Below are 25629 nucleotides of genomic sequence, written 5' to 3'. Positions count from 1 at the left end.
CGGGACAAAAATATTAGCTATATAGAACAGATGTCTGAAATTACAACAAGACACTCACACTCTCCAAAAAAACGAGGAAAAACTCTAAAATTTACTATCCAAGTTGACATGCATTAATAATCTTTCATTACATTTTTGAATATTAACCTGAACAAAGAAACTGCATACTTTTTGTCTAAAATAAAATGGTCAAGATGGTCAGTGATAAAGTTCAAAATGCCAACTATAACATAGGAAATATTACCACCACTAGGCACCGTCTATGAACAAGGTACTGAATGTACTAATATTAGATGGTACAAAGAAAAAAACAAAAAATAGACCTTGCCCTCAAATGTATGCCTTTAATAAGGCATAACAAACCAGGTAATATGAAAACGATGACCACTAATGTCAAGGAAGTGGTACTCAGTATTCAAGGAAACAGACACAGGATGGTCAAGCACTCCAGATACAATAGGGTGAAACCATGCAAAGTAGGAAATGGAATGCTGTTTGGATGGACAGCAAGAAAGCTGAAGAGGAAATGCTCTAAAATATCTAGAAGAGTCACACTGTTAAGATTTTGATGCCAAAACTGAGCAGTTTGACAATGAACTACTGAAGATTCTTGAGCAGCAGAATGACAGGGTCAGACTTATCATGGAAGTGCTGGGTGACTGGTCCACCATCCAAAGGATTTTGTAAGAAGTGAACTGTTATGTCTGATTTTAAAAGGGACATTAGTAAACTTAATGCCTAAAAGCATCTGGTCAATGAATACCTCATGACTGGATCCCCAGGCATTGACTGAAAGCATCCTGAGAGCCAGTTGCATTATCTCATCCCAAGAGAGCAGGGAAGGATGCAAAGTTAACAAGATAAGCTGTAAATGCATTATTAACCAGACAGTTCTAGGTCATCTTGATCTTGGTCAGGCCTGATGTCTATTCCTAGGTAGCTATGTAGCAAAGTAGATAAAACAATGGATAGACTTGGAGTTAGGAAGACTTGAGTTCAAATATGACATCAGAGATACTTACTGGCTGTGTGACCCTGGGGAAGTCAATAAACCCACCAGTCTCAGTTTCCTCACCTGTAACACATCTGTAATATGGAAATCATAATAGCACCTATTTCACAAGGCAATTTTTGTAGGAATCAAATGATAATTTGTAAAGTAGGGCACGGCACATAATAGGAACATGTTTGTTCTCTTGCCATCCCTACCTAGACTCAGCTCTAGAAATTATTTTCCTAGAAGTCACTCCCCGCCTTAAAGATCTCCAGTTGTTCCCAAAATCAACTATAAAATGCTATTCACAACCAGACCCCTTCCCTTTACCAGTCAGCCTTCTCATCCTTTATTCCTATTTCAACACTGTCTTTTGACCCCTACTGACCTTGTGAGTCTTTTATAACTCTGTTTTTTTTCCTTCTCCTGGATTCCCACCAAGATGAGTCCATGAAACTGTTCATTCTGCAGACTGCATTAGCTTTTGATAGTATCTGCAGGACCCCCCACCCCTCTAATAAAAGTGAAAAAGTCCTCCAAAGCTCCCATTTAAAGAAGGCTCCCAAGCCAGTCATATCTTTATTTCCCAACAGCTAGATCCCTTTGATCTGGACATCATCATGACCCCTTCTTCGCTTGCTCACCACCCCCACCCCCCACTTTTCAGCTTTCTTGTGTTTTCCTCTGCCCCCTGCTTAGCATAGAACCTGCTACATAGTAGACAATTATTGACTGATTTGCCAAAGACTGTTTTCCCAAGTCTAGAACATTCTCTGGATTCCTCACCTCTACTTAAATTTCCTTCAAGCCTCAGCTCAAAACCTACTTTTTGCAAGAGTTGTGTTGCTGAACTGATACAGAAAGAAATAAGAACCAGAACAAGGTACAGAGTGGCACAGTGTATAGTGGCAATTATGATCAATTGTGATCAATTGTGAAAACTTGTCTACTCTCAGCAATGCAATGATCTGGGACAATGTTGAAAGACTTAGGACAGGGGATGCTCCACCTCCACAGAAAGAACTGTTGGAGTACAACAGATGTGGATCAGAACTGACTATCTTTCACATCAGTGTTTTTATGGTTTTATTTTGGAGTTTTGGTTTTCTATTCATGTGGTTAACAATGACCAAAATGGAAGTGTTTTGTGTGATAACACATGTATGGCCCTGATCAAATTGCTTACCATTGCCAAATGAGGGAAGGGAGAAAATGGAGGAAGGGAGACACTTTGGATCTTATAATTTTGGAAAATGCATGTTGAAAATTATTACTACATGTAAATTGGGAAAATAAAATATCTTTGAATTAAAAGGGAGGAAAAAAAGGCTTTTTTGTTGGGAAATTCCTCAATAGTAAGAGCCTAAAATGCTGCAACTGCACCCACCTTAGTACCTCTGACTAAGTCAATAAATTGAGAGGCAAAATTATTGGATAAAAAGTTTAAATTAGCATCAGCAGATGGGGCTGTTGCCATGTGGTTAGCAAAGCCAAGAAACAAAGATACACAGATCTACTGGTTTCTGCACAGGCTTAGGGTGGGAGCTGACGGCCAAAGGAGCTAACGCTCTACCACTTTCCTCCTTTGAGAGGCTGAGAAATAGGGAACAGTGCCAGAAGATCTGATGGGAAAATGGTTTAATATTGGGGTCTAAGGAGTTGGGAAGATTAGGTTTGTTCCAATAAAGATATTTTCTTTGTAGAAAATCCCATCAGAATATCTTGCCCCTCCTTGGGCAGGAGGTCTCTAAAAAAAGAGGCTTTTTCTTCAAGCTTTGGGGTTCAAATTTGACCCCAGATACTTCCTAGCTATGTTACCCTGTGCAGGTCACTTACTTAATCCCAATTATCTAACCCTTACCATTTTTCTGTCATGGAACTGTTATTTAACATTGATACTAAGACTGAAAGCAAGGGTTTAAAAAAAGAGATGGAAACAACAAGCTTACCCAGTTTGTTGAATAAAATACAAATTGAGAGTCTTTTACAATCCTTTAGCTGTTTTGACCACTGAGGCAACTAATTTATAATAATAACACCTACTAATGTGTTAGACCCTGTTGTCAACACTTTTCAAGTATCATCTCATTTGATCCTCTTACAAAAACCCAAGAGACACAGGATATTATCCCCATTTTATAGATGAGGAAACTAAGGAAAATAGAGGTTAAGTAATTTGCCCAAAGTCACATAACTAGTGTCTAAAGCAATCTTTGAACCCAGCCCCACCCAATCTTACTCCTGAGCCCAATACTCTGCCCACTCTTCCATAGTGTTTTGTAATTCATTATTTATCATTAGCTGTTTCAAGTGGAAACAAGAATAACATACATTTAGGCAAGGGGTTCTTAACCTAGGTCAATGAAACGATTTCAGGAAATCCATTAACTTAGATGAGAAAAAAATATCTATTTTCAGTACTCTTTGGTTTCCATTGTAATATTATATTTTTTCATGCATTTAAAAACATTCTGAGAAGATTCTATAAGTTTCAACATGCTTCTAAAGGTCAGTCCATAACTAGCAACAACTTCCCCATAAACAGAATGGACATTCTGGCAAAATTGGGACACTAATGCATTGCTGGTGGAGTTGTGAATTGATCCAACCATTCTGGATGGCAATTTGGAACTATGCCCAAAGGGCGATAAAAGACTGTCTGCCCTTTGATCCAGCCATAGCTCTGCTGGGTTTATACTCCAAAGAGATAATAAGGAAAAAGACTTGTACAAAAATATTTATAGCCGCACTCTTTTTTGGTGGCAAAAAATTGGAAAATGAGGTGATGCCCTCTGATTGGGGAACTGCTGGACAATTGTGGTATCTGTTGGTGATGGAATACTATTGTGCTCAAAGGAATAATGAACTGGAGGAATTCTATGTGAACTGAAATGACCTCCAGGAATTGATGCAGAGTGAAAGGAGCAGAACCAGAAGAACCTTATACACAGAGACTGATACACTGTGGCACAATCAAATGTAATGGACTTCTCTACTAGCAGCAATGCAATAATACAGGACAATTCTGAGATAGTATATCCACATCCAGAGAAAGAACTGTGGGAGTAGAAACACAGAAGAAAAACAGCTTGATCACATGGGTCGATGGGGATATAATTGGAAATGTAGATTCTAAGTGATCACCCTAATGCAAATATTAATATGGAAATAGGTCTTGATCAGTGACACATCTAAAACCCAGTGGAACTGCTGGTTGGCTAAGGGAGGAAGGTGGGAGGAGAGGAGGGAAAGAACATGAATCATGTAACCATGGAAAAATATTCTAAATCAATTAAATAAAATTTTTCAAATTGAAAAAAGAATGGACATTCAATAAATACGATATTGGGTTTTTTAAATCCTCTATACTGTGCTCTGAAGGAACAAAAACTAACCTAGTTCTTAAAATAATCTTACACTAAGTATACTTCAATATTTCAGGCATTCAATTCTTGATTTAATAAGTGTAGGCACTACCTCTAAGCAAAGAGAAAACCCTTAATTTTAAAAAACCTTTAATAAAATCTATTAAATCTTGATATCTGTCTTAAAACTCAGGAAACCTTGTCTTCAGAAGATGGGGACAGTCTAATAGTAAGGACCCTGTGCTCTGCCAGCAAAGCCATCAAAGAACTATTCTCAATTCTACAGGAGGTCCAGATAAATTACACTAAACATAAAATAGCCACTTTGCTACTTCTGTAACTCAATTATAAAATCATTTTAAATATTATTCTTCTGAGAAACCTAATATTAATGTTCATAAGAACATTAAAAACAGATATTAAGATATTTTGCAAAAAAAAAAAGCAAGAAAAGTAAGCCTTAATTTACTAATTTGTGGTAAATTCAAGAATTTGTTGACCACCTTTAAAAATATCATCCAGAGGGGGCAGCTGGGTGGCTCCTGGGTGGCTCAGTGGATTGAGAGCCAGGCCTAGAGATGGGAGGTCCTAGGTTCAAATCTGGCCTCAGATACTTTCCCAGCTGTGTGACCCTGGGGGCAAGTCACTTGACCCCCATTGCCTAGCCCTCACCACTCTTCTGCCTTGGAACCAATACACAGTACTGACTCCAAGAAGGAAGGTAAGGGTTTTAAATATATATATATATATCATCCAAACTACAGAGTCCCATCAATCAAATCATATCCCTTCAATATATCTGAACAATAAAAGCTGAACCTAAATTGGCCTATTAGTCAGGTTTGGGCCCATACCAGGGAAATAATAAAGGAATTACACTGTTCTACCTATCTAATGAGCAGTTAGGTGGTGAGTTGGATAAAGTGGTAGCCCTGGAGTCAGGAAGACCTGATTCTCAAATCTAACCTCAGATACTAACTATATGACCTTGGGCAAGTCACTTAACCCTGTTTGTCTAAGTTTCCTCAACTGTAAACTGAGCTGGAGCAGGAAATGACAAACCACTCAACTATCTTTGCCAAGAAAATCCCAAATGAGGCTCACAAAGACTTGGACATGACTTTAAAAAAAAGGAACAATTTAGAAAACAACAAAAACCTATCTAATAGTTCTTTTTAACTCTAGAAATGTGTTCAACATAGAATAAAAATAATAAAACAGTTGCTATAAGGAGAGTAAAAGATTTTTAAATCATCTGATAAATTTCCTTCTATTCAACAGAATTCACAAGGAGGTATATAAAAATATCTGGGGAAAAAAGAGGTGGTCTGAAATCAACAGAAATGCTAAGTAGAAAGAAGCAAAAGTATATTAAAAGGTCAAACCAAAAAATTTGAAACTGCCTGAGCACTGACAAATGTCACTACTATAATGGAACTAAAAGGGTAGAGCTTTTTCAACATAGAAATTATACAGTAGTAGGAAAGCAAATAAATGCAAAATATTGGACAGTTAAAAATCAAGTTTTCTTAAATAAATATTACCAGGACAAAGTCAAAGAGACTCAAAATAGTTAAAAAGAATCTAAGAATTTAAAAACTACTTTAAATATTCTAAGTTAATATATCCATTGCCATCTACTGGAGAAAGGAAACAAATGCATTTGGCTCAACTTTTGGGGTTGGTGAGTTACCACCAGTTCTAATATTTCTTCTCAAACCAATCTACTTCATCCAAGTAGGTATAGAGGATAGAAATTCCTCACGGGGAAAACACAAGTAGAATGTTTGCACTACAGAAATAAGATCAACTTTTCCTAACTTGAATATCTGAAACCTTTATTTGGTATTTATCAAATTTAAACTGACAAAAGGCCACCAGGGTAAACTTTTCTTGCCAGACTGTAATAGAAGTTGGTACCCTTAAGACAACCAAGACAGGCAATAAACATAACAGAGTGGATAGGGATCACTCTCAATATAGGAGTCAGGAGGCCTTGGGTCTCAAAATCACCCCTGGCACAAACTGGAAGTTTCACCAAGGGCACACAATCCACACTGGTAGAGGAGCTTCCTCACCAAAAGTTCTCTATACCAATTGAAAACCACAGGCACCTGTTGATAATAAAAAAACTTATAATTATTCAGAAATTTTTAGAATCTCAGCTCTTATTTTCTAACACCCCAAGGATTATATTTCCCTACCATGAAACCATAAAAGGAACATAAATCTGGTATTTAAGCATCATAAGTATCCATGATTCAAATTAATAAAAACTACATATAAAAACACACTAACAATCTAAGGAGAAAAAATTTAATCTAAAAAAGTTAAATACTGTAAACACAAGAATACTATGCAACAATGTCTTAAACAATGACCTCAATCAAAACCATTTGAACCAGATTTACATTTAAAATTACACATCTCATATTAAAGAACTTATTTTTTGATGGAAACTGGGTAAATGATCAATTTTTAAAGCAGTAACTTAATATTTAACTATTAAACAAGTATTTACTTTTATTATACTGTTCCACTGCATTGTACATAGCTAAGAAGTTCCTCTTAAAATAGAACTGAAAATGTAGTGTATGAACCATAAATGCCAATACATTAAGTTTCAATAAACTGGGGTGGGGGGGAGCATATGTATCATAAATAGAGATGTAGTAATAAACTCACTGAACAACTGACTGCAACCTAGAACTGGAACAAATTCTTTGAGCTTAAGATTGGATTACTGGTTTAAACAATCGGAAAGCTTTTGCTGGCATAATAAAATAGCATTTAAAAAGAATAAAATAAGTCAGAAAAGAGAAGGGAAGTTTAGTTATTTGTCAACACTTACATACAATTCAATTAAATATGAAATCCAAATAGAATGCTTCTACACAACATTTACCATTTCTATAGTTCATTTCTCCATTAGTATGCGTTCAAATAAGAACCCATCATTCCTTCATGCCACTGCTACATTTGAAAGCAAACAAATGGCCTTCCTATAACCTCACTTTTTCTGTCCATGCAGAATTCATACAACCCCTTCTCCTGCTCCTTCAAAAATGAATACCAACCCCATTCAACTCATCTCCACTATCCCAAATCTTTTTTATTCATTCAGGCAAGAAGACCAAGTTTCAGGAGTTCAGATCTGTTTTGTTTTTAAATTCAACTTTTGTGGCCATCCAGCTCAAGGAGAAAAGCAAATAAAAATAGGCCTGTCCTATGCAACATTCTTCAACACTTCAAAAGATCTACAAGATACTAAGGGCCCCTTGCAAACCTATTTAGCTACTCTGGTCCTATAGATTTGGAGACTTTCCATCCACTTTCCAGATGAACTCTTATGTTTTCTCTTCTCCGACTCCAAGCAAGGCTTGGCTATTCTGGTGCTTGACATAAATAGTAGGCACCTTTTCATTCAATTTACCAGCAATTTCACTGCTTTGGAAAGAATCTATCCTCTAATATAGATCACAATCCTATTCTGCTTTGAAAGGAAATTTAAGGATAAACAGAGGTAATGCAATAAAAAACAAGTAGCAGTCAGATTTGTTTCTAATCTCTCCAAAATTTGGCTAGACTGGTCCAGACTACCTGCAGACCCCCAAGGTTAAAGCTTCTCAACTTCAGAATGTTGCTTTAGAGCAAAGGTGTCAAAATTCAAAAGGAAAGCAACCACTAAAACAGTACAGAAGAACCCCTGCAGATTTCATATTGACTTGGAAAACTACATATTAACATTATGTCCTGTTGTATTTTCATTTATTTTGCTAAAATATTCCAAAATTATATTTTAATCTGTTTCAGACAGCATTTCTATTTAACTACACTGGCCTTAGACAACTCAAAAGTCACCTCCAACTCACAAATAAGGCATGGTAGGACTGTACAACTGATTGAGCTCCTGGAGAAAAGGGACTTTTGGACTTTGTATACCCAGCTCTTAGCACAGTTCCTGCCTCAGAGATCTAAAAATTATAGGTGACTGACTACAAAATGTCATTTAAGTCATTTAAAACTTTCCAATCTATTTTGCACCCAACTGCGATGTTAATATTCCTAGGATACTACTTTCATGGTATCACTCCTCTACTCAAAAACTTTCAATAATTTCCCATTACCAACTTCATCCTAAAGTCCAAAGTCTTTAACTTAGCATTTTAAGCACTCCAGAACTGAGTCTCAAACACGCCATTCCGGCCTCCTCTTTCCTTCACTTGAGTTAGGCCATGTTCTACACCATCTTATACATATGCTACTCTGTGGCCATCAATTGTTTGCCTCAACCAGAAATGCCCTGTTCTCTGAACCACCTATGCAAATCTTCCCCATAGGGTCTCCAATTCACTTAATGAAGCCTTTCCTAACTACTTCAAACCACAAAGACCTATCAAGTGAAATAATCATTTCATGAAAACATAACCCTTGTTTCAACATATTTCTAGCACTATTTCATTTGTGTTTGCTTATACCTTAACATTTCAAAAGATCTACAAGATTCCAAGAGCCCCTTGGAAATCTATTCTGCTACTCTGGCCTTATAGATTTGAAGACTTTCCATCCACTACTTGAGCTTAAATTCAGGAAGCCCCATGCCCCACCAAAAAATGATTAAATTTCTTTATAGCCCCAGGTAGATAATTCTTTATTGCTAAGTATATAACCATGTACTCAATAAATATTGGTAAAATGAAGGAGTTTGAGAGTAGAAGGCAACTTTTATAAAATGACGAATGACATAATTCAACAGTTTCCAGACTAAGAAATCAGCTATAGTTCTAAGACACTTAGGAAGCTACAAGCAAATCTACAAATTGTAAATAAAAACTGTTTCAAAATACCTACTAATATTTTCAAGTCTGTGTAGATAGATGCTATTATGATTACTAAAATAATTTATGAAACATTGCTAAATACAAAAACATTACTAAATTCACAGATGCTTTTATTTGCTATGCATTCCTTCAATCAATATATTAATATTATAAATACTGTATCATGTAATCCTGTCAACTTTTTTTTTTAAACCCTTATCTTCCATCTAGGAGTCAATACTGTGTATTGGCTCCAAGGCAGAAGAGTGGTAACGGCTAGGCAATGGGGGTTAAGTGACTTGCCCAGGGTCACCCAGCTGGGAAGGGTCTGAGGCCAGATTTGAACCTAGGACCTCCCATTTCTAGGCCTGACTCTCAATTCACTGAACTACACAGCTGCCCCTGCAAACTTTTTGATGTTAAAAATGGTCCTCATATTCAAAATAAGTTGGAAACCACAGCTCTTTGTATCTTAAAAAAAAAAAAAGATTTCTAGAAACCAAATCTGGTGAAAACAAGGGTTGACCTGTATTGTATTCCAACTCATTATGAAGTAGTTGGGCAAGATGGCTTCCAAGAGCTCTTCCAACTGCCTATAATAGACCTCATTTTTCTTAAAAGACAAAATGTTACATACGCATTGCCATCTACTGAACTTAAGAAGAAAGCAGTATTTCAATTGGGCACAGGTGAACTTTTGATTTCCTAAAAAAAGACCTGAAAAACTTAAAAGACCATAACTTTACATTACCCTAAAAAGTCTACATATAGTTTGTAACTACTAAAGATAAATAAAATTAATTCTAGGACTTTTATATTATCATTATAGTCCACTCAATCTTGAAATGCCAAGAAGTTTTAAGAAAAATTTTAGAAAGGCAAAGGTAAAGCTCACCACTGGATGGGTGATATACCATTTTAGGTAAATAGGCTACTAGAATTTTTTTTCTTAAAATAGATTTCCTATCAAAAAATTGTCTCTGAGGCAATACTAATCACAACCATAACTTTTTCTTTAAACCAGATCTGATACCATGTGGATACCTGATACTTCTAAATAAGGTATTTCTATATCAATTGCAGACTAAGGACTTTTCTGAAATGTATTAACTTAAAAAGTTGTCTGGGCAACTGAGGGGTTAAGAGACTTGCCCATAGCCACAGTTGATGGTCAGAGATGGGACATCATCATCAATTTATAAAAGCCCGTAACATACTGCCTGACCCTTAGTAGGTACTATATAAATGCTTATTCCATTCTCTCTAATAATAATAGTAGCATGCAATGGCCTTTATGAATGTTATCTTCATTTAATTCATGCTAGGAAGTAGGTGATATTATTTATCCCCTTTTCTTAGTTAAAGAACCAGAGATTACATGACTTGCCCAGGACCAGACAGCTATTAAATGTCTGAGGCTGGATTTAACCCTAGGTCTTTTGGACTACAGATATCTAGTACTGTTTCCACTGTACCACCAGTTAGCTGACTAGTAGTCACTGACAAGTCCAGTGTTGGTCAGTTTTCTATTCATCATACTATCCTGCCTCCCTAACATAAGTTGCCCCCCCCTCCAAAAGCTGGTATTCAATTATCATTTCTCCAATAATATATATATTACAGTGCACAAACATTCCACTCAAGGACATAGAGCCAAAGTTACTACAACTCTGAACTTCAGAAGGGAGAGTCATTGCCCTCTTAAACAATAGTCCCTAAAGTAGGTTGGAGGAGTTAAACCCCTTTAAAAGGATTGTCACACACCCCCCAAAACATACAACTAATCATTTTAGATAGAAAAATATGCTGTGCCCTATCTTTTCCTATAAGAGCTAATTAATCATGGAGCTTGTTCACCATAACCACACCTTACCCCAACACACCAACACTCTTAAGTCCAGCTCCTCCCTCCATTAACCATACTCCCAACCAACAACAGCTGTGCCATTGGGAAAGCCTCCAACGACTCAAACTCAGCATAACTAGCCCCTTTGCTCATAGATCAAACAGAGGTCTTAGCAGATACCCCTTGAAGAGTTAACTCTGCCCCACCCCAAACAGTGAGTGACCTGAAAGTAAAATTCCTCACCTTCCCCTTTTTGTTTTGGATACTATAGAATGACTATAATCATGGATCAGATGTAATATATGATGATGGTTCTTATTATATTATCTTCCCCCACCCCCTTCCTTCTTCAAACTTCCACACTGCTGTAAGGGATACCATGATCCTTTAAGGTACCCAGGTTCGCTACCTCAAGTGTCATTTTCCACTGCTCTGTACTTCCTCACCCCCACATACCTAATCAGTTGCTAAATCTTGATGTTGCTACCTACCCATCTTTGGCATTCGTCCTCCTTTCTCCACTCACACACAACACCTAGTTCAGGATCTCATTACTTCTTGCCTGGACTATTGCAATAGCCTACTACTTTCCCCAAGTCTCTTCCCACTCAAAGTCATCCTCTGTACCTGGCTGCCAAAGTGTTTTTTCCCCTAAAATGCAGGTCAGGTTGTATTACTTTCATGTTCAGTGAATTCAAATAGCTCCCTATTGGCTCTCGTCAGTGTTTATCAGTTTTGCATCATTTTAAAATTTGTTTGAAGTTTCATAATATACATAATTCATATGTGAAACACGGGGAATAATGTTGAAAGCATTAGAGAACATAACTAATGACTATTTTGTTCAATAATTTACAGAAAAGTAAATAAACACACTAGGGAATGCAATCTCAAAACTGTTTTCCTAAGTTTGTAGATCTCTAAAGGATATGCATGTTGTTGATCAGTATTAAAGTTCTAAATGAGCAAACTGCTTCCCATATTGATCAAATTGAGAGTGATCTAAAGAAGTAATATGTTTATGAAGATGGAGCCAAGAAGGAACTAAGTAGGAGTTTAAACACAGGAGCAAAGAAGTAATTGCAAAATTCATTGGGTTTGGCTAGCAACAAGTTGATTAAATATAAATTCAAATTGAATAGGTCTTAGAAAGCTGGTGATTGGCACTTGTGCTTACAAATAAATAAAAGCTTTCAGAATCTCTGTATGGGTAATGACATCATTACATTTGTTGCAACAAGAGTATTCTTTCTAATAGGAAACAATAGGAATGAGCTAAAGCAAGCCTACCATTTTAACACTGCAGACTCAAATTATTTAACAATAGCATGGGGCATAATTATTTAGGCCTTCATTGGAAATTCTGAATCATCCAATCAACTCAATTATCTGCAAAGGATAATGCAAACAATTTTAGCTTTTAATACATGTGTTGGGAGTAAATTTGCCACCCAAATATGTTCAAGTAATATTTACTATTAAAATTCATTTTCAACAGACAGAAGAGACCTTCTGAAAAGGTACTACTAAATGTCAGAGCAAAACCACTTTGAAGTTAACAAATTTGCCAACTACAGTTCATTATAATAGACAATGAACATTAATTTTAAAAAGTGTTTATCACTAGATGCCTAGGAATCACTATCTATATAAGTATTCATAGTAGTAAAACAACTTTCTTTTTTTAAAACCCTTAGTACCAGAAGACTTTTAAAACAAGCAAAACCACCCCAAAACAGAAAAGGTCACATGGCCCTACTTACTCCAGTATTTCAAATCAAATCACCAACAACCCCCCCCAAATAGTTTCAGCCCTAAAGTCCAAGCTTCTAATACCTAAGACTGGAAGAGGGATTTGTTTTTATTTCTGAATAGGCCCAGTTCAAATTTTAAAACTAATCTATTCTTGTCCCATAAAAAAAGACAAATATGAATTGAGAAACATATTGAGATGCAGAGTACAAGCAGCAGAACCAAGAACCAAACAAACCAAGGCCCACAACAATGTAAAGGGGAAAAATAAAAGTGAGTACTAACTATAGCAACCAACACATAATCCCAGAAAAGGACTAGGAAAATGGTCCTCTCTATCCTCTCTGCAGGAGAGAGGAGATACAGAGAGTAGAATACTGTATGTGCTGTCACATGTGACTGAACTGCTTTTTCTTCCCTCTTTTACCCTCACAAAAGATAGTCTACTGGGTTGGGTAGGGAGAGTGATAGCTCACATTTATAAAGCACTTTACTGGAGAAAATCTGTAGGAAAAGTTAAGAGGGGAAGCATTCACAGCTGAAAAAACCTGTAAAGACCTCCAGAAGGTAGGATTTTAACTCCATCTTGAAGAAAGCCAGGGAACCCAAGGAGGTAGTTGATGCAAAACCAATGAACCTAAAGATGAGGACTGAAAGTAGGCCAGGCAAGCTGAATAGGAGTTAAAGGTTGGAGTAAGGCAGAAGGGGCCAGATTAAGCAGTTTTAAATAATAGAGGACTCTATATTTGATTATGGAGCTCATAAAGCAAGGAGAGGTTAGGAGGGAGGTGGACATGGTCAGTACCAAGTGCCCACTATATTACAGAGAATTCTAAATGAACAGTAAATAAGTCTTGTCCTTACCTTAATAAGAAAAAGCCTATCATGTAAATGAGTGTAAAAGCAAATGCAATAAAGTCTAAAAGCCATACCTGACAATTAGTTGGACTTTTTTTCATATATTTTTACATTCTATTTAGGAAAATATAAATTTGCATCTGTTAAGAGCTTAGGTCAACTCTTGATTACTCTATATTAACAAGGATTAATAACCTCCAAAAAGTATTTTGATTTGTGTATCTTAACATACTCACTCTACCTGAACCAGACACCCTTCAGAGTCCACTCTAGAGAAGCATGGAATGGCACACCAAATATATGATCTGGAGATAATTAGTAGTTGACTATGTAGTAAAGCTAACAGGGTGATGAAAGCTTGATAAGGCTAGGCAAATTTGAGGGGGCCCTTAAGAACTGGCTCTAAGCAGAGCATTAACTAGTGTAGCTCTGTATTATTTAAACTTGCTAAAACTATGTGACTTTCAGAAACCCAAGCAGGCAAAGTGGAGGATGGTTGGTGGATAGCTCTACCAAATACACAAGTTGGCATCAACCTGGTATCTCAGAAGCAGTAAAAGTTTCTTGTTCCAGATTTTTTTTTCCTACTTTAGCATAAATACCTACACCTTGATTCAAATTAAATATCAGTGTCTGAAGTGCAAGAGAATTAATTACTACATTAGATCCCTGCTATGAGAAGCAGGTTCACTACAAAGAGCACTAATCTTGGAATCACAGGACCCAACCTCTGCCAGTTACTACCTGTGTGACGTTAACCAAATCACCTAATCTCTCTAAACCTCATCTGTAAAATGAGGATGAATACCTCAAGTTCCTCCCAATTCTAAATCTATGATTCAATGAGATGATGGTGATGATAGCTACAACAACTGTATAATAAAGTTTACAAAGTCTTCCTCACAAAATCCCAAATATAATTTACAACATTTTATAGACAAAAAACTGAGGCTCTGAGTTAACTAAGATGGGGGGGGGGGAAGCACCTCGAGGGGGTGGTACTGAGACATATTATCAATTTTTGGTTTCATGAATATAAGGGAAGTCCTGCAGAATATAAGATTCTGCAATTTACAATCAAAACATTGCCTGGGGCACTGAAAGGTTGAGGAATTTACCAAAAGGCAGAAATAGTATTTGTGAGATTTTGAATCTAATCTCTCTTCACCCTCCCAGATGAACATAGAACTGCCCCTCCAGACAACATGGGAACTGTCCTAAGAATTGCAGAGTGCTAAGGGTATATATTAGGGAGACATGCTATCAACTTAAAAACTATTCATTCATCCAGTTTCCATATGGCTCTTAAACCCCAAATACTCAACCCACTTTCTTCCCCAAGTCCAGTTCTAGCTGTCAAATTCACCAAGGGCTACAGTACATGTTTGATTGGGAAACAGTCTTGGAAGGCAGTTCCTATGTCCTCCCTCAAAAAGTTTACAATCTAGCTGAGGAAACAAGCAAAGAAAATTGTGAGGCAGTAAACAAATTCATAATACTTTAAGTATAGGTTTTATACACATTATTTAGGAAATGCAAAATAAAGACTCCCTTGTGGTAAAATTTGGGAAGTTTTCTTGGAGGAATGAGCTTTAACCACATCTTAAATGAAGTATAGAATTGGAAGCAGTGGAGCACATTCCAGATGGGTGGGTAGTGGTGAAGAGCAGTATGAGGGAGAGCACATAGGAAGGAACAAAGGGGTCCCTATTTAAAAGGGCATGGCTTGATAAATTGGGGAGGGGGGATACTATAAAGAAAAGAGAGACAGACACAGAGACAGAATGCAGCACATCTTGAAATATAACAAGACTTCAATTTCCCAGAATTATATCAAGGACATAAAGGGATTTGGAGACAGAACATTTCCTTTTAGCCATCTAGCAGTAAGGGGAAAAAAAAGACCAAAAAACATAAAAAGAATCCTGTGCTCATTTGTAGCGTCTATTGATTCTTTAAATTTTAAAGTTATTTTATTTCTCTGTAGCATTTTCAACTTTCAGATTTACTGATTTTACGCTGATTAAGGTAACTAGGTAAGTTAAACAATTAAGCAGCTTGTAGATGGGGCACAGAGCTGGAATGTAGAAAAGCAAGAGTTCAAATCCAACCTCAATCTAGGTCTGTGAAACTGGCAAATTATTTAACCTCTTCTAGTCTCAGTTTCCTCAACTGTAAAACAGATAATAATAGCTTCCCACTCCCAGGATTATTGTGAGGATCAAATGAGATATCTGTAAAGAGCTTGGCCCAGTTCTTATAGAAGCCTCTTAATAAATGTTTGTTTCCTTCCTTCCTCTAAAATAATAATACAAAAAGTAACATTTTTGGGAGTTGGGATTCAAAAGTATCTTTACTTGAAAAATGCCTTTATACTTTTACTGAAAATATTATTACTGCTTTGTCCCACATTATATGTCCTATATTATGTGATGAATTCATTGATTTCATCTGGGAACACCAATGGAAAAATCTCTGAATAGGATTTAGGTCCTACTTAAAAGTTTAGTGTGGGAAGGGACCTCCAGATTACCTAGTTCATTTTCTTAACAAATAAAACTGATACCCAGAAAGGTTATGCAATTTGCCCAAGTTCATGTGGCTTATAAGTAGATAAGACTAGGGATGGCACCCAGGTCTTTTCATTCTTAGTCCAGTATTCTTCACTGATTTCATCAAATAAATCACATGCATTTCTATTTTTACAGGAGGACAAATGATATGCAAAATTACATTCAAGTGCATTATTAAAAAATTAAAAATACATCAAATAAGAAAATGCAGGAAAATTTTCTAACTCAATATTTTCAAATTCTTAATTTATGACTACAAAATTTGATTTTAGTGAATTTCCATAATTCTTATACTGAGGAAACTAACTTCCTTCTTGTTCAATGTACTATTTTTACAGATTACCTAGACTCCTTTTAATGCTTAAATTTTTTTTTCAAAATTTGCTATATTTATACTCATCTGTTGGAAGTTTTAAAGTTTGAAATATAAGAAAAATGTGTATTTTTCTAAAAAAATTCAAAGGACAAAAACATTCTTAAACATATAGTAAATGACAACTTAAGTAGCTTAAAATACAACATATTCAAACTCCTGAAAAATAGTCTATAGAACAGAAACAATGACAGGCTTTTTTCTCTTTTAATTCTAGATGGACATAAAATTATTTAGACATCAGACAGACATGTATGAATAAAATCCAACAAGCTCCCACTATTTTGTATATACTAAAACTTAAATGAAATGAGGAATTCCAATTACATTTACAAAGGTGGCATTAAATCCCAAATTGCTCAATATTTCTGGTACTTTAAAAAGGGATGGGGGTGGGTGAAAAGAAAATTAAAGCTTCTGTCTACACTAAAACTCACATTCAATTGTAGCACTGTACACACGGCAAACTATATATAGCAAACAATCCTTTTTTAAAAAGCCCTCGGCATTTAATTATATTTTAACCTCTGACAGCAATCACTCCAACCAATAAGGCAACCCCTTAATGCTTCCCTCCCCCCACGGTGTAAATGCGACACACACAGGCCTCAAATATAGGCCTCTTGCCTTATTCTCCTACACAACTAGGACCTTTGTTCCAAGCGCCGGTTTTTTTTCCCCTACTCAATAGCTCTTTCAACTTTCTAAACTGCCTTTTAATTTAAGGATGGAGATTTTAAGCCTCAACTCTTGGAGTCTCTGATCGATTAAATGCCCCAAAACCCGTCAGAGAGACTCTGGACAAGAAGGAAAAGTTAAATCCCAGTACCCAGGGGCCTACCAAGCTGAGAAAGCAGGGAGATCGGGTGGTTGAGCAGGCCAGGCAGTGCCGAAGCCAGCTGAGGAGAGACCGAGGTGGCCTGGGGAAGCTGGAACACACCCAGGACTTGCTCCCTGCGCCAGTGCGGGCCCGGCGCCCCCCCAGCCCACAGCTCCTCCTTCATAGAATACAATTAAACTTTACCCTCCTTCAGACGCGATGCTCCCACCAAACCTCCACAGCGGCCAAGTGGCGTTAATCAAACCAAAAATCTCATTTACGAATTGCAAGCAGTCTCTTCCTTAAACTATAGCACCCCGTAGGAATCAATTCCCCTGCCCCCATCAGGAGTTTTAAACACAGGCGTCATTTAGACCTGGGGGGGGGGGGGGGAGTAGGGGGGAAGGGGGAAGACTGGTTTCTAATCTGCCCACCACACGGAACCTAAGACGAGGAGGAAGGGGAATTGCTTTTCCAAAGCACAACGCGGCGTGGGTGGACTATTGGCGTGGAAATGCTAGGGGTCCGTGTCCTCAAGCACTGTCATTGAAATTCCCTCATTAGCGAGCATTGGGGGGGGGGGGGGAGCGGGGGGCCAGGGATGCGGGAGGAACATGTTTATTGAGTGCACAAGATGCACACGTACACACACGCACACCCACGTCGGGGAAGGCCTCTCCCGGCCGTGACAAGCATTCCAAGCTTCGGCGGACCCTGGGCCCCATACCCCTAAGACACAACTTTATACTCCTTTTTCTTCCTTCGGGGGTGGGGGGCAATGCCTGCCCCCTCCTAGAAAGTCTCTGAATCTCAAGATTGGGCAACCTGACTCTTCCCCCCCCCCCCCTCCGGCCCCTCCCCGCCTCCATCCCCGCACCGCGGCGCACACACCGCAGCCGGCCCAGCCTCGAGGGCCCGCGGCCTCCCTCGGCTCCGCTTGGCTCCTCGGTGCTTCTCCAACCCGGGGGTACCTCTGCCGGCTCCCGGGCTTCCCTTTCCGGGCCGCCTCGGGCCTCCCAGTGGTCCCTTTCCCCCCATTTCCGGGCCCCCCGTCCCATTTCCGGGGAACCCTCTCCGTCTCCATAGACCCCCCCACCTGCACTTCCGGCCCCCCACTTTTAACTTCCTACGCCCCCCCAGACGCCTGAACCCCTATTCCTGGATCTCCGTTCTCCACATTCGTCGTCTCAACACTCCCCCTTACTGTCTCCAAGGGATCCTCATTTCCGGGGGTGGTGGGGGGCGCGCCTCACGACCCCCCTCCCCCTCTCCCAGCTGGCCCCCATCCTCCGAATCCTAAACCCCTTGAATTCATCTCTCCACAGTGCAGCAATACTGCCCCCCCCGACCGCAGGCCGGGCCGCATCCTTCCCCGGAGCCCCCGGGCCCGGCCTCCAAAAGGCCCGAGAAGGGGCCGAAAGAAGGCAATGACACGACAGGGCTCCGGGGGATTTTCTACGGACCCCCCACACCCCCTCAGTTGCCAGCGCCCCCGACCTAGGACCCCCACACCACCACCCCCACACCCGCACCCCGCTGCGGCGGGCCTCCCAGCCCGGCCCCGGCAGGCACGTCTCAGTTACCTAGTTCGGCCCCCCAGTCTCCGCTCCGGACTCCGTGGCGCGGCAGTAACTTCCACTCTCTTCCCCCACCCCCCACCCCCCCCCAGCGGCGGTGGCGGCGGCGGCGGATCCTCCGGTCCCTTCAATTATCAGCTGAGCCGCAGCACCGCGCCGAGCGTCCCCCTCCGCCTTCACCTCCCTCCCTCCCTTTCCCCGCCCCCCCCACCCCGTTCTAACACTGACGAGGAACTACTTTACCCTCCTCGCCAGGGGCATGTCCGCGGGACAGGCCCCACTGCCCCGCCCGCGGCACATCACATTACCCCCCCCCTACCCCCCCACCGCCCGACCCCCGTTTCCCCCCCGACCGCTTTCAGATCTCCCGATCCCTACGAGGGACCAGGAAGGGGGATGTGGGGCTTCTATTGGTATCCCTCCGCCGGGGTCACCCCCCCCACCCCCACTCCCGTCTCTTTTAGGTAGCAGGAACTAATTCCCCTTCAGGTCACTGGGGTCCCCAGGGTATGAGTTTTATGGACGTGTTTTGGACCTGTCCCCTTAGAAGATAAGGGGGTGCCCAGCGCACGTTAAATTGGAAGCCCTCCAGCCCTTAAGCTGGGGCCCGATTTACCAGGACTTTGGCCCCATGACCCCAACCCAAGTCCCGCCCCTTCCTGGTTGCCGAGGCGACGGCGGTGGCGTCCCAAGATGGCGTCTCTGCTGCCAGAGACTCTGTTCGAAGCCGGCGGACAAGGCCCGGCGCCGAGTAAAGACTACTACCAGCTGCAGATCACCAGGTCCCAGGCGAGTGAGAACCGCGGAACGCCCACCCGGGCCACCTCCCCGTCCCCGCTCGACCCCACCCCAGATCCGGTCCCCGACGCGGCCGGAGTCGGCCGGAAGCTCCCTAGCCCTAGCTCCGAACAACCGCACAGACGCCCACGGTCACATCCCGGCCGCGGCCGAGGCGGAGGCCCACGGGGCTGCCTCGGCCCTGACTCAGGCTCTCCCCAGCCTCCCTCCTCCCCACCCCCACTTGCCTCCGAGCCTCGGCCCGCAGCAGGAAGCGAGGAGAGGGCCAGAGCAGAGCCGGTCCCTGAGCGTCCCGCGGGGAAGCTGGGCTGTGGGAGGCTGCGGGGCCCGAGTCTGCGCGGGCGCCTAGAGGCCGGAGCAAGTTTTGAACTCTTCACTCGAGCGTTTACGCCTCCGGCCGCCCGGGTCAGAACTTCCGGGTTCCCCTTAAGGGGGTGGGGGGCTGGGGGGGTGGGGTAGGCGCTGGAAAGAGGCGGGGGTGGAGAGAGCTCGACTTACCTGTCTGGAGTGCAGACCCTCTCCCAGAGCAGGCTGGGAGTGAGTTGGGCTAGAAAAATGTTTCAGCTGCTCGGCTGTGTCAGCTCCACCCATAATGACATCTGCTTCTCAACAATGTGACCGAGGATTGGACTGTCGGGGGAGTGCGGGACCCACCCCGCCGCCGCCGCCGCCGCCGCCGGCGGGGTCACCCACCCCCCGCCCGCCTGCATTGTTTACCGAGGCCCTGTAGGGCCTGGGCATATTGTGCGGAGGCGTGGAGCGTGGGCCGCCCACGCGTGCCCTCTTAATGCGGGGGTGAGGGCCCAGAGGTGGGGGCTCCCCGGGGGGAAGCGAGTGGGGTCCTCTGTTTACCCCCCTCTCCTGTTCTCTAATGAGATGGTAAGCTCCCTGAGGGTAAGGCCCAGACTCTCGGAGCCTCCAGCTTGGCGCCCCTCCCCCACCCGCCTCCCAGCGGAGGGCCTACCCCACTGTAGGCCCGGAATAGTTGGTGGTGATTGGAGGGGTCTGCACTTGGGCCTTTTTAAAATCACCGACTTGTAAACTGGGGGATGTTATTGTTTTTGTTTACATTCGTCTTAAGAAAAGAGAAACTATAGCAACATTTTAATTATGTAGTATCTATCTTCCTGGAGCTCCAAATTTGAAAATTCTAGTTTTCCTTTAACTGAATGCTTTTTAAAAAACTTTTTTTTTGGGGGGGGGGGGGCTCAAATTTGTTAAAAAATCTGGAAATGTGTGGAAATCAAAAATAACGGATTTCTAAGCCTGACAACATTTGTACATTTAAAAATAAACTATAACCCCTATGTTCTTCTTGTGCCCCCCAAATACAACCCTTTTACCCATGCTTTGGAATATAAATTGGTTTGGAAGAAAATCACTTTACAAATGGAACCATTTTGAGACAGGCCCGATTCCTTGTATGTAGTTGGTGAGCTATACAGAGGAATCCAAATACCCCCCTAAGGAGTAGCCTGCCATAAACCATGTGTGGAAGAGACTAAAATTAAACTTTTCTTGATGATGCCTATTATTTTAAAAAGATACAGGATACTCTTTTGTTTGTCTTTTCTCTAATGCCTATTCTCAACTCCAAGTATTCAAAAGGAATCACTGGGATTTTGTTCACTTTACACCTTAATAGAACTGCAAAGTTGTCAGATACTATAAAAAGCAGGGGCCCATCTTCCTGTTCCCTTCAACATCACACCACTTCTGCTCTATACCTCAGTCAATGTTTTCTTCCCCTAGTTTCTCCAATAATCCAAGAGAACATGAACTTCTCCAGGATAACTATCATTTTTGTCTTCACTTGGCCCAGCTCCTAGCATAATGCTGGGCACAAAATAGACTATAATTTAATGTCCATTTAGAACTCGGGAGGCAGATTGTATAGCATGCCAAGTACTAGACCTGGGTTCAGATTCCACTTCCAACTCTTAATAACTCTGTAACCATGGGCCAGTCTATCTCTCTGGGTCTCAATTTCTTAATCAAAATTGGAAATCAAAGATGGGCATTGACGATCTTATGACCCAGCCTTCTCATTTAATATTATTTATTATTTCCTCATAAAATTAGTTGTCTTACAACTCAAATGACATTATAAGAATTTTTTAAACTTTAAAGTGCTCATTCTTTTTATGATACATCTTATCTGGAATACAAATAACCAGAAAATTCCAAGTAACTTGAATATGTTTCTTTATTACAGTTTTGTAAATTAGAAAAATTGTAAACATTCTAATAGGTTGTATTTTAAAGTATAACTTGTGTTATAGCTAGCCTAGTTCCATAGATTCATCTTTTATATCTTTTTCATACACATTACAATAATTGAGGTTCACAATAAATGCCTTTAGATTGATTATATATGTATGTATGTATAACATATTTATACATACATACATAAATACATATACAATTGTACATATGTCACAGATTTTCTAGGAAGTCACAATTTAAAAGTTGATTATATTATGAGATGATAATACTGATCAAAAACAATCCTTTATCAGACCAAATTTACTCATACAGGAAACATGGCCTGTTAACTAACAACCCATAAGCACCCACAGTCAGCCTAAGTGGAAATTTATTGTACCTTGTGCCATAGTTACCTGCAGAATGATTTATTATAGTGGGGAAGGGAGAAGCTATTGTCATGGATTTCTTGCCTTATTCCTTTTAATTATTAAGTTGATATATTTTAAATATATTTACTATACAATAATATAAAATATATATTTAATCTAATATATTTAGTACCTAAACATTATACAAGGCACTATGCTATATAATGCAGATGATATAAGGAAATATAAGGTATGGTTCCTGTCCCCAAGTAAGTTTGCAGTTCAGTTTGAGAGAAACAAGTTATTAAAAAGAATAAGCTCTTTTATTATTATTTAATGGCAGCACCTTAAAAGAAATCTCCATGGGCAATAGCCTAGTTACAAAATTAATGGTATATATTATAAATACCTTGGTGGTATCTTTTGATTCAGGTCAGAAACATCTCTCAAAGGAAGCATTTTTTTGATTCCCCCCACCATTGATTAATCTTATTCCCCTCCAAAAATAATTGTAGATAAATAGACATTTTGCTTTTACTCATCGTATATATATTGTAACCACACATCAGTATACTATAAGGTTCTTGAAGGTACAGACTATTTTCCTTTTTGTTTTTATATACCCAACATCTAGAGCAGTGTATGGCATGCAAGTATTAATAAATGCTTGTTGAATTAAATTGACAGGAGAAATCACTTTGCCCTGAAGTAATCAAGAAAGTCTTGACAGATCATTTCTAAGATTTTTACTGATATCCTTAAAAATCATTTTTCTCTATCAAAATAAAAATATTGCTCTTTTCTCATTTCCTCATCTGTAAAATAAGGATAATGATAGCACCTACCTTCCAGGGTTGTTGTGAAAATAATTCATGTGCAGTGCTGTGTAAACTTATATAAGAGGTATATAGACTAGTTATTATCATTACAACAGTAATCTATGTTGAATAAAAAGTTCAGTGAATAGCACCAACATTGTTAGTGTTGTAGCTGTTATTCTAAGTCAGCTCACCCCATTTTTCCTCCTGCTTACCAGCCCCTAAGAATACCTATTAAATGCTTAGGCATAGCCCTGTGGATCTAAGGGGTTATCTTTGCTCATACCCATGAGCTCATGTGCCTCTTGCCATAATTGTTAAATCATTTAGTGGAGGCCATTGAGTTAGTGAGACTCAATTTGTTTTTTTCAATGATCTAGTTCCTGAGATAATCTAGTAAGAGGAGTTGGTATTAAACATTCCACCAGTCACTAGGAGGGAGGGAAGAAGACCTGGAAGGCAGAGGATGAAGCTCTCCCCTCCCCATCAAACCACAGCTCAGGAAGCTCAGCTGGAAGCTCCATTTGTCCCTGGCCCTGGAGATTCCTTCGTTTTGTACCTATCCGTGTGTAGAACATCCATGAGAAGGAGCCAAGTTTCTTCATTCATTCCAAACACTCTTTCTGTTTAAAGGCATTCCTGTTCATCCAGAGCCTTTTCAAGGAAAGATACATTGATTGAGGCCTTTTCACCCTTAAAATGCCTTTGACTTTATCTTCATCCATTTTGGTGTAAGGGCAGGCAGACTCAACTGACCCACAAGCCACAGATTAGAAAATAGTAGACTTGGGTTCTTAAAACTCATATTTGGCCTTCTTTGTCAAAATGTGAGCTCTTTAAGAAGAGACATTATTTGTATTAACAATTCCTTGTATTTTTGTCCCCAATGCCTAGCAAGGTCTCTGGCACATCATTGGTTCTTGATAAGTGCTTGTGAGTTAGTTGACTACAAGAATTTTTCAGACATAGTAAAGTTGTTGGTAATATCAATCATTTATTAAGGCCTACTGTGTGCCCTTAGCACTGTGCAAAATGTTGGGCTTAGCTGTTCCCTAATCACTGAGTCATAGAAGGCTGTGTCCCTGGGGCTTTATCTTATTTAACTACTTTGGCCTTAACTGAACCCTATTTAAGGAATCAATAAAATAGTACTGAGCCTGTTTAAAATAGCTGTTGGTCTTCTGAGAAATCCTTTCCATGAAATAGGCTGTGACCCCCCCTCAGAAGACCATGAAACATCCAGGAGCTGCTGTCATTGTGTATGACTGGCCTCTTGAAGCAAATGAACTGCAAGAGTCATGGCAGGCCCGAAGACCTCTGAGGCTATGACCAGCCTGCTCCCAGGAAGCCCTTTACACAACTGAAAAGATTTAGAGGACACCAAAAACCCACTGAAATCCAACAAAAACAATATCCCTGACAAGTCATGTGCTGATGGACAGAAGTAGAAAACCAGATTGAGATTACCAGGCCTTTGAGAGCCGGGAGACAGGACACAGTGCCAGCGGCACATCCATTCCTATTCCCCCCGAAAGGTCTCCAGAGCCCATGCTTTCATTGGACAGAGCACATCTTCTTCATGGAGAGGCTTGTGGTAGCCTCTCTGGGCCATGGGCATACCAAATAGTAAGACAAGGACAGAAATAGCTAAATCCTAGATCAAACAACATAAAGGCAGAGGGCTTTGCAAAATCCAAAGCACTATGGGAACATCAGTTGTTGTTATTGCTGTTATAATAAGTGAACTACTTTCCTGAAGGGGAAAGAGCCAGTTCTTACAATTTGGAGCTAATTAAATAGATTAAGGGATAGTTGTTGAATTTCAGGACTATTTTACCCCATCCCCAATGAATTATGTTCTTGGCAATCCAACAGGATGACTGAGGATGGGTCTTTCTGAGAAAGTCAAGAGGCTCAATGGAAGCATACTACCACCTAGAATTCATTTTTATATGCTACTAATAATGCAAAATATTTTACCCAAATTTTTTATGAGACTTACTAGAGAATGTCTCCTATTTGCCTTGATCCAAATTTGTTTATTTTCTCCCTGCATTATTGTTGAAGGGCCTGCATTATTCAAATTTATACTGAATAGTTGCACTGGACTAGCACTATATTTTACATAAGATATAACTTTGAATGGTATAAATTCCAGTATATACAAGCACTGGATTCATTCTTTGTATTAATCAAGGCATAGCCATATCATTGCAAATAACTGATGTAGGACTTTGTAGCTAAAAGGAAGATATAAAGAAGTCAGAAAAGGAGTTTTTGTTGATTAGATTCATTTATCTCTCAGCTGAGCTTACAGAAGCCTAAGTAAAGGGAACAGATTTTCACATATACCAATTTATACATAGCACTAGCAACTATAGAACATATAGAAAGAGAGGAAGGGAGAAGAGATGGAGAAAGAGATCAAGCTGGTAACATGAAGTGAGTGCTTGCTAGCT

General features: G+C 40.0%; 2 protein-coding genes across 51 annotated transcripts in view; one reads left to right on the top strand and one right to left on the bottom strand.

The window, feature by feature from the left end:
- TRIP12 (thyroid hormone receptor interactor 12) overlaps positions 1-20466 on the bottom strand; it is a 167680-nt gene extending 147214 nt beyond the window's left edge. For 13 of the 50 annotated variants that reach the window (XM_056807017.1, XM_056807022.1, XM_056807012.1 and 10 more), the window contains exon 1: positions 18985-19173. The gene's annotated coding sequence lies outside the window, so the exon portion shown is untranslated. Of the gene's footprint in view, positions 1-18984; positions 19183-20003 lie in introns of those variants that run through there. The other 37 variants (XM_056807010.1, XM_056807013.1, XM_056807015.1 and 34 more) reach the window with 12 other exon arrangements.
- FBXO36 (F-box protein 36) overlaps positions 19371-25629 on the top strand; it is a 96904-nt gene continuing 90645 nt past the window's right edge. Inside the window, exon 1 of the mRNA XM_001373164.4 lies at positions 19371-19767. Coding sequence (XP_001373201.1) covers positions 19672-19767 — 96 coding nt within the window. The 5' untranslated portion in view covers positions 19371-19671. The remainder of the gene's footprint in view (positions 19768-25629) is intronic.

Source organism: Monodelphis domestica, chromosome 8, assembly GCF_027887165.1.
Source record: "Monodelphis domestica isolate mMonDom1 chromosome 8, mMonDom1.pri, whole genome shotgun sequence".
NCBI classification, from domain to species: domain Eukaryota; kingdom Metazoa; phylum Chordata; class Mammalia; order Didelphimorphia; family Didelphidae; genus Monodelphis; species Monodelphis domestica.
This window is presented reverse-complemented; position numbering and strand designations above follow the sequence as displayed.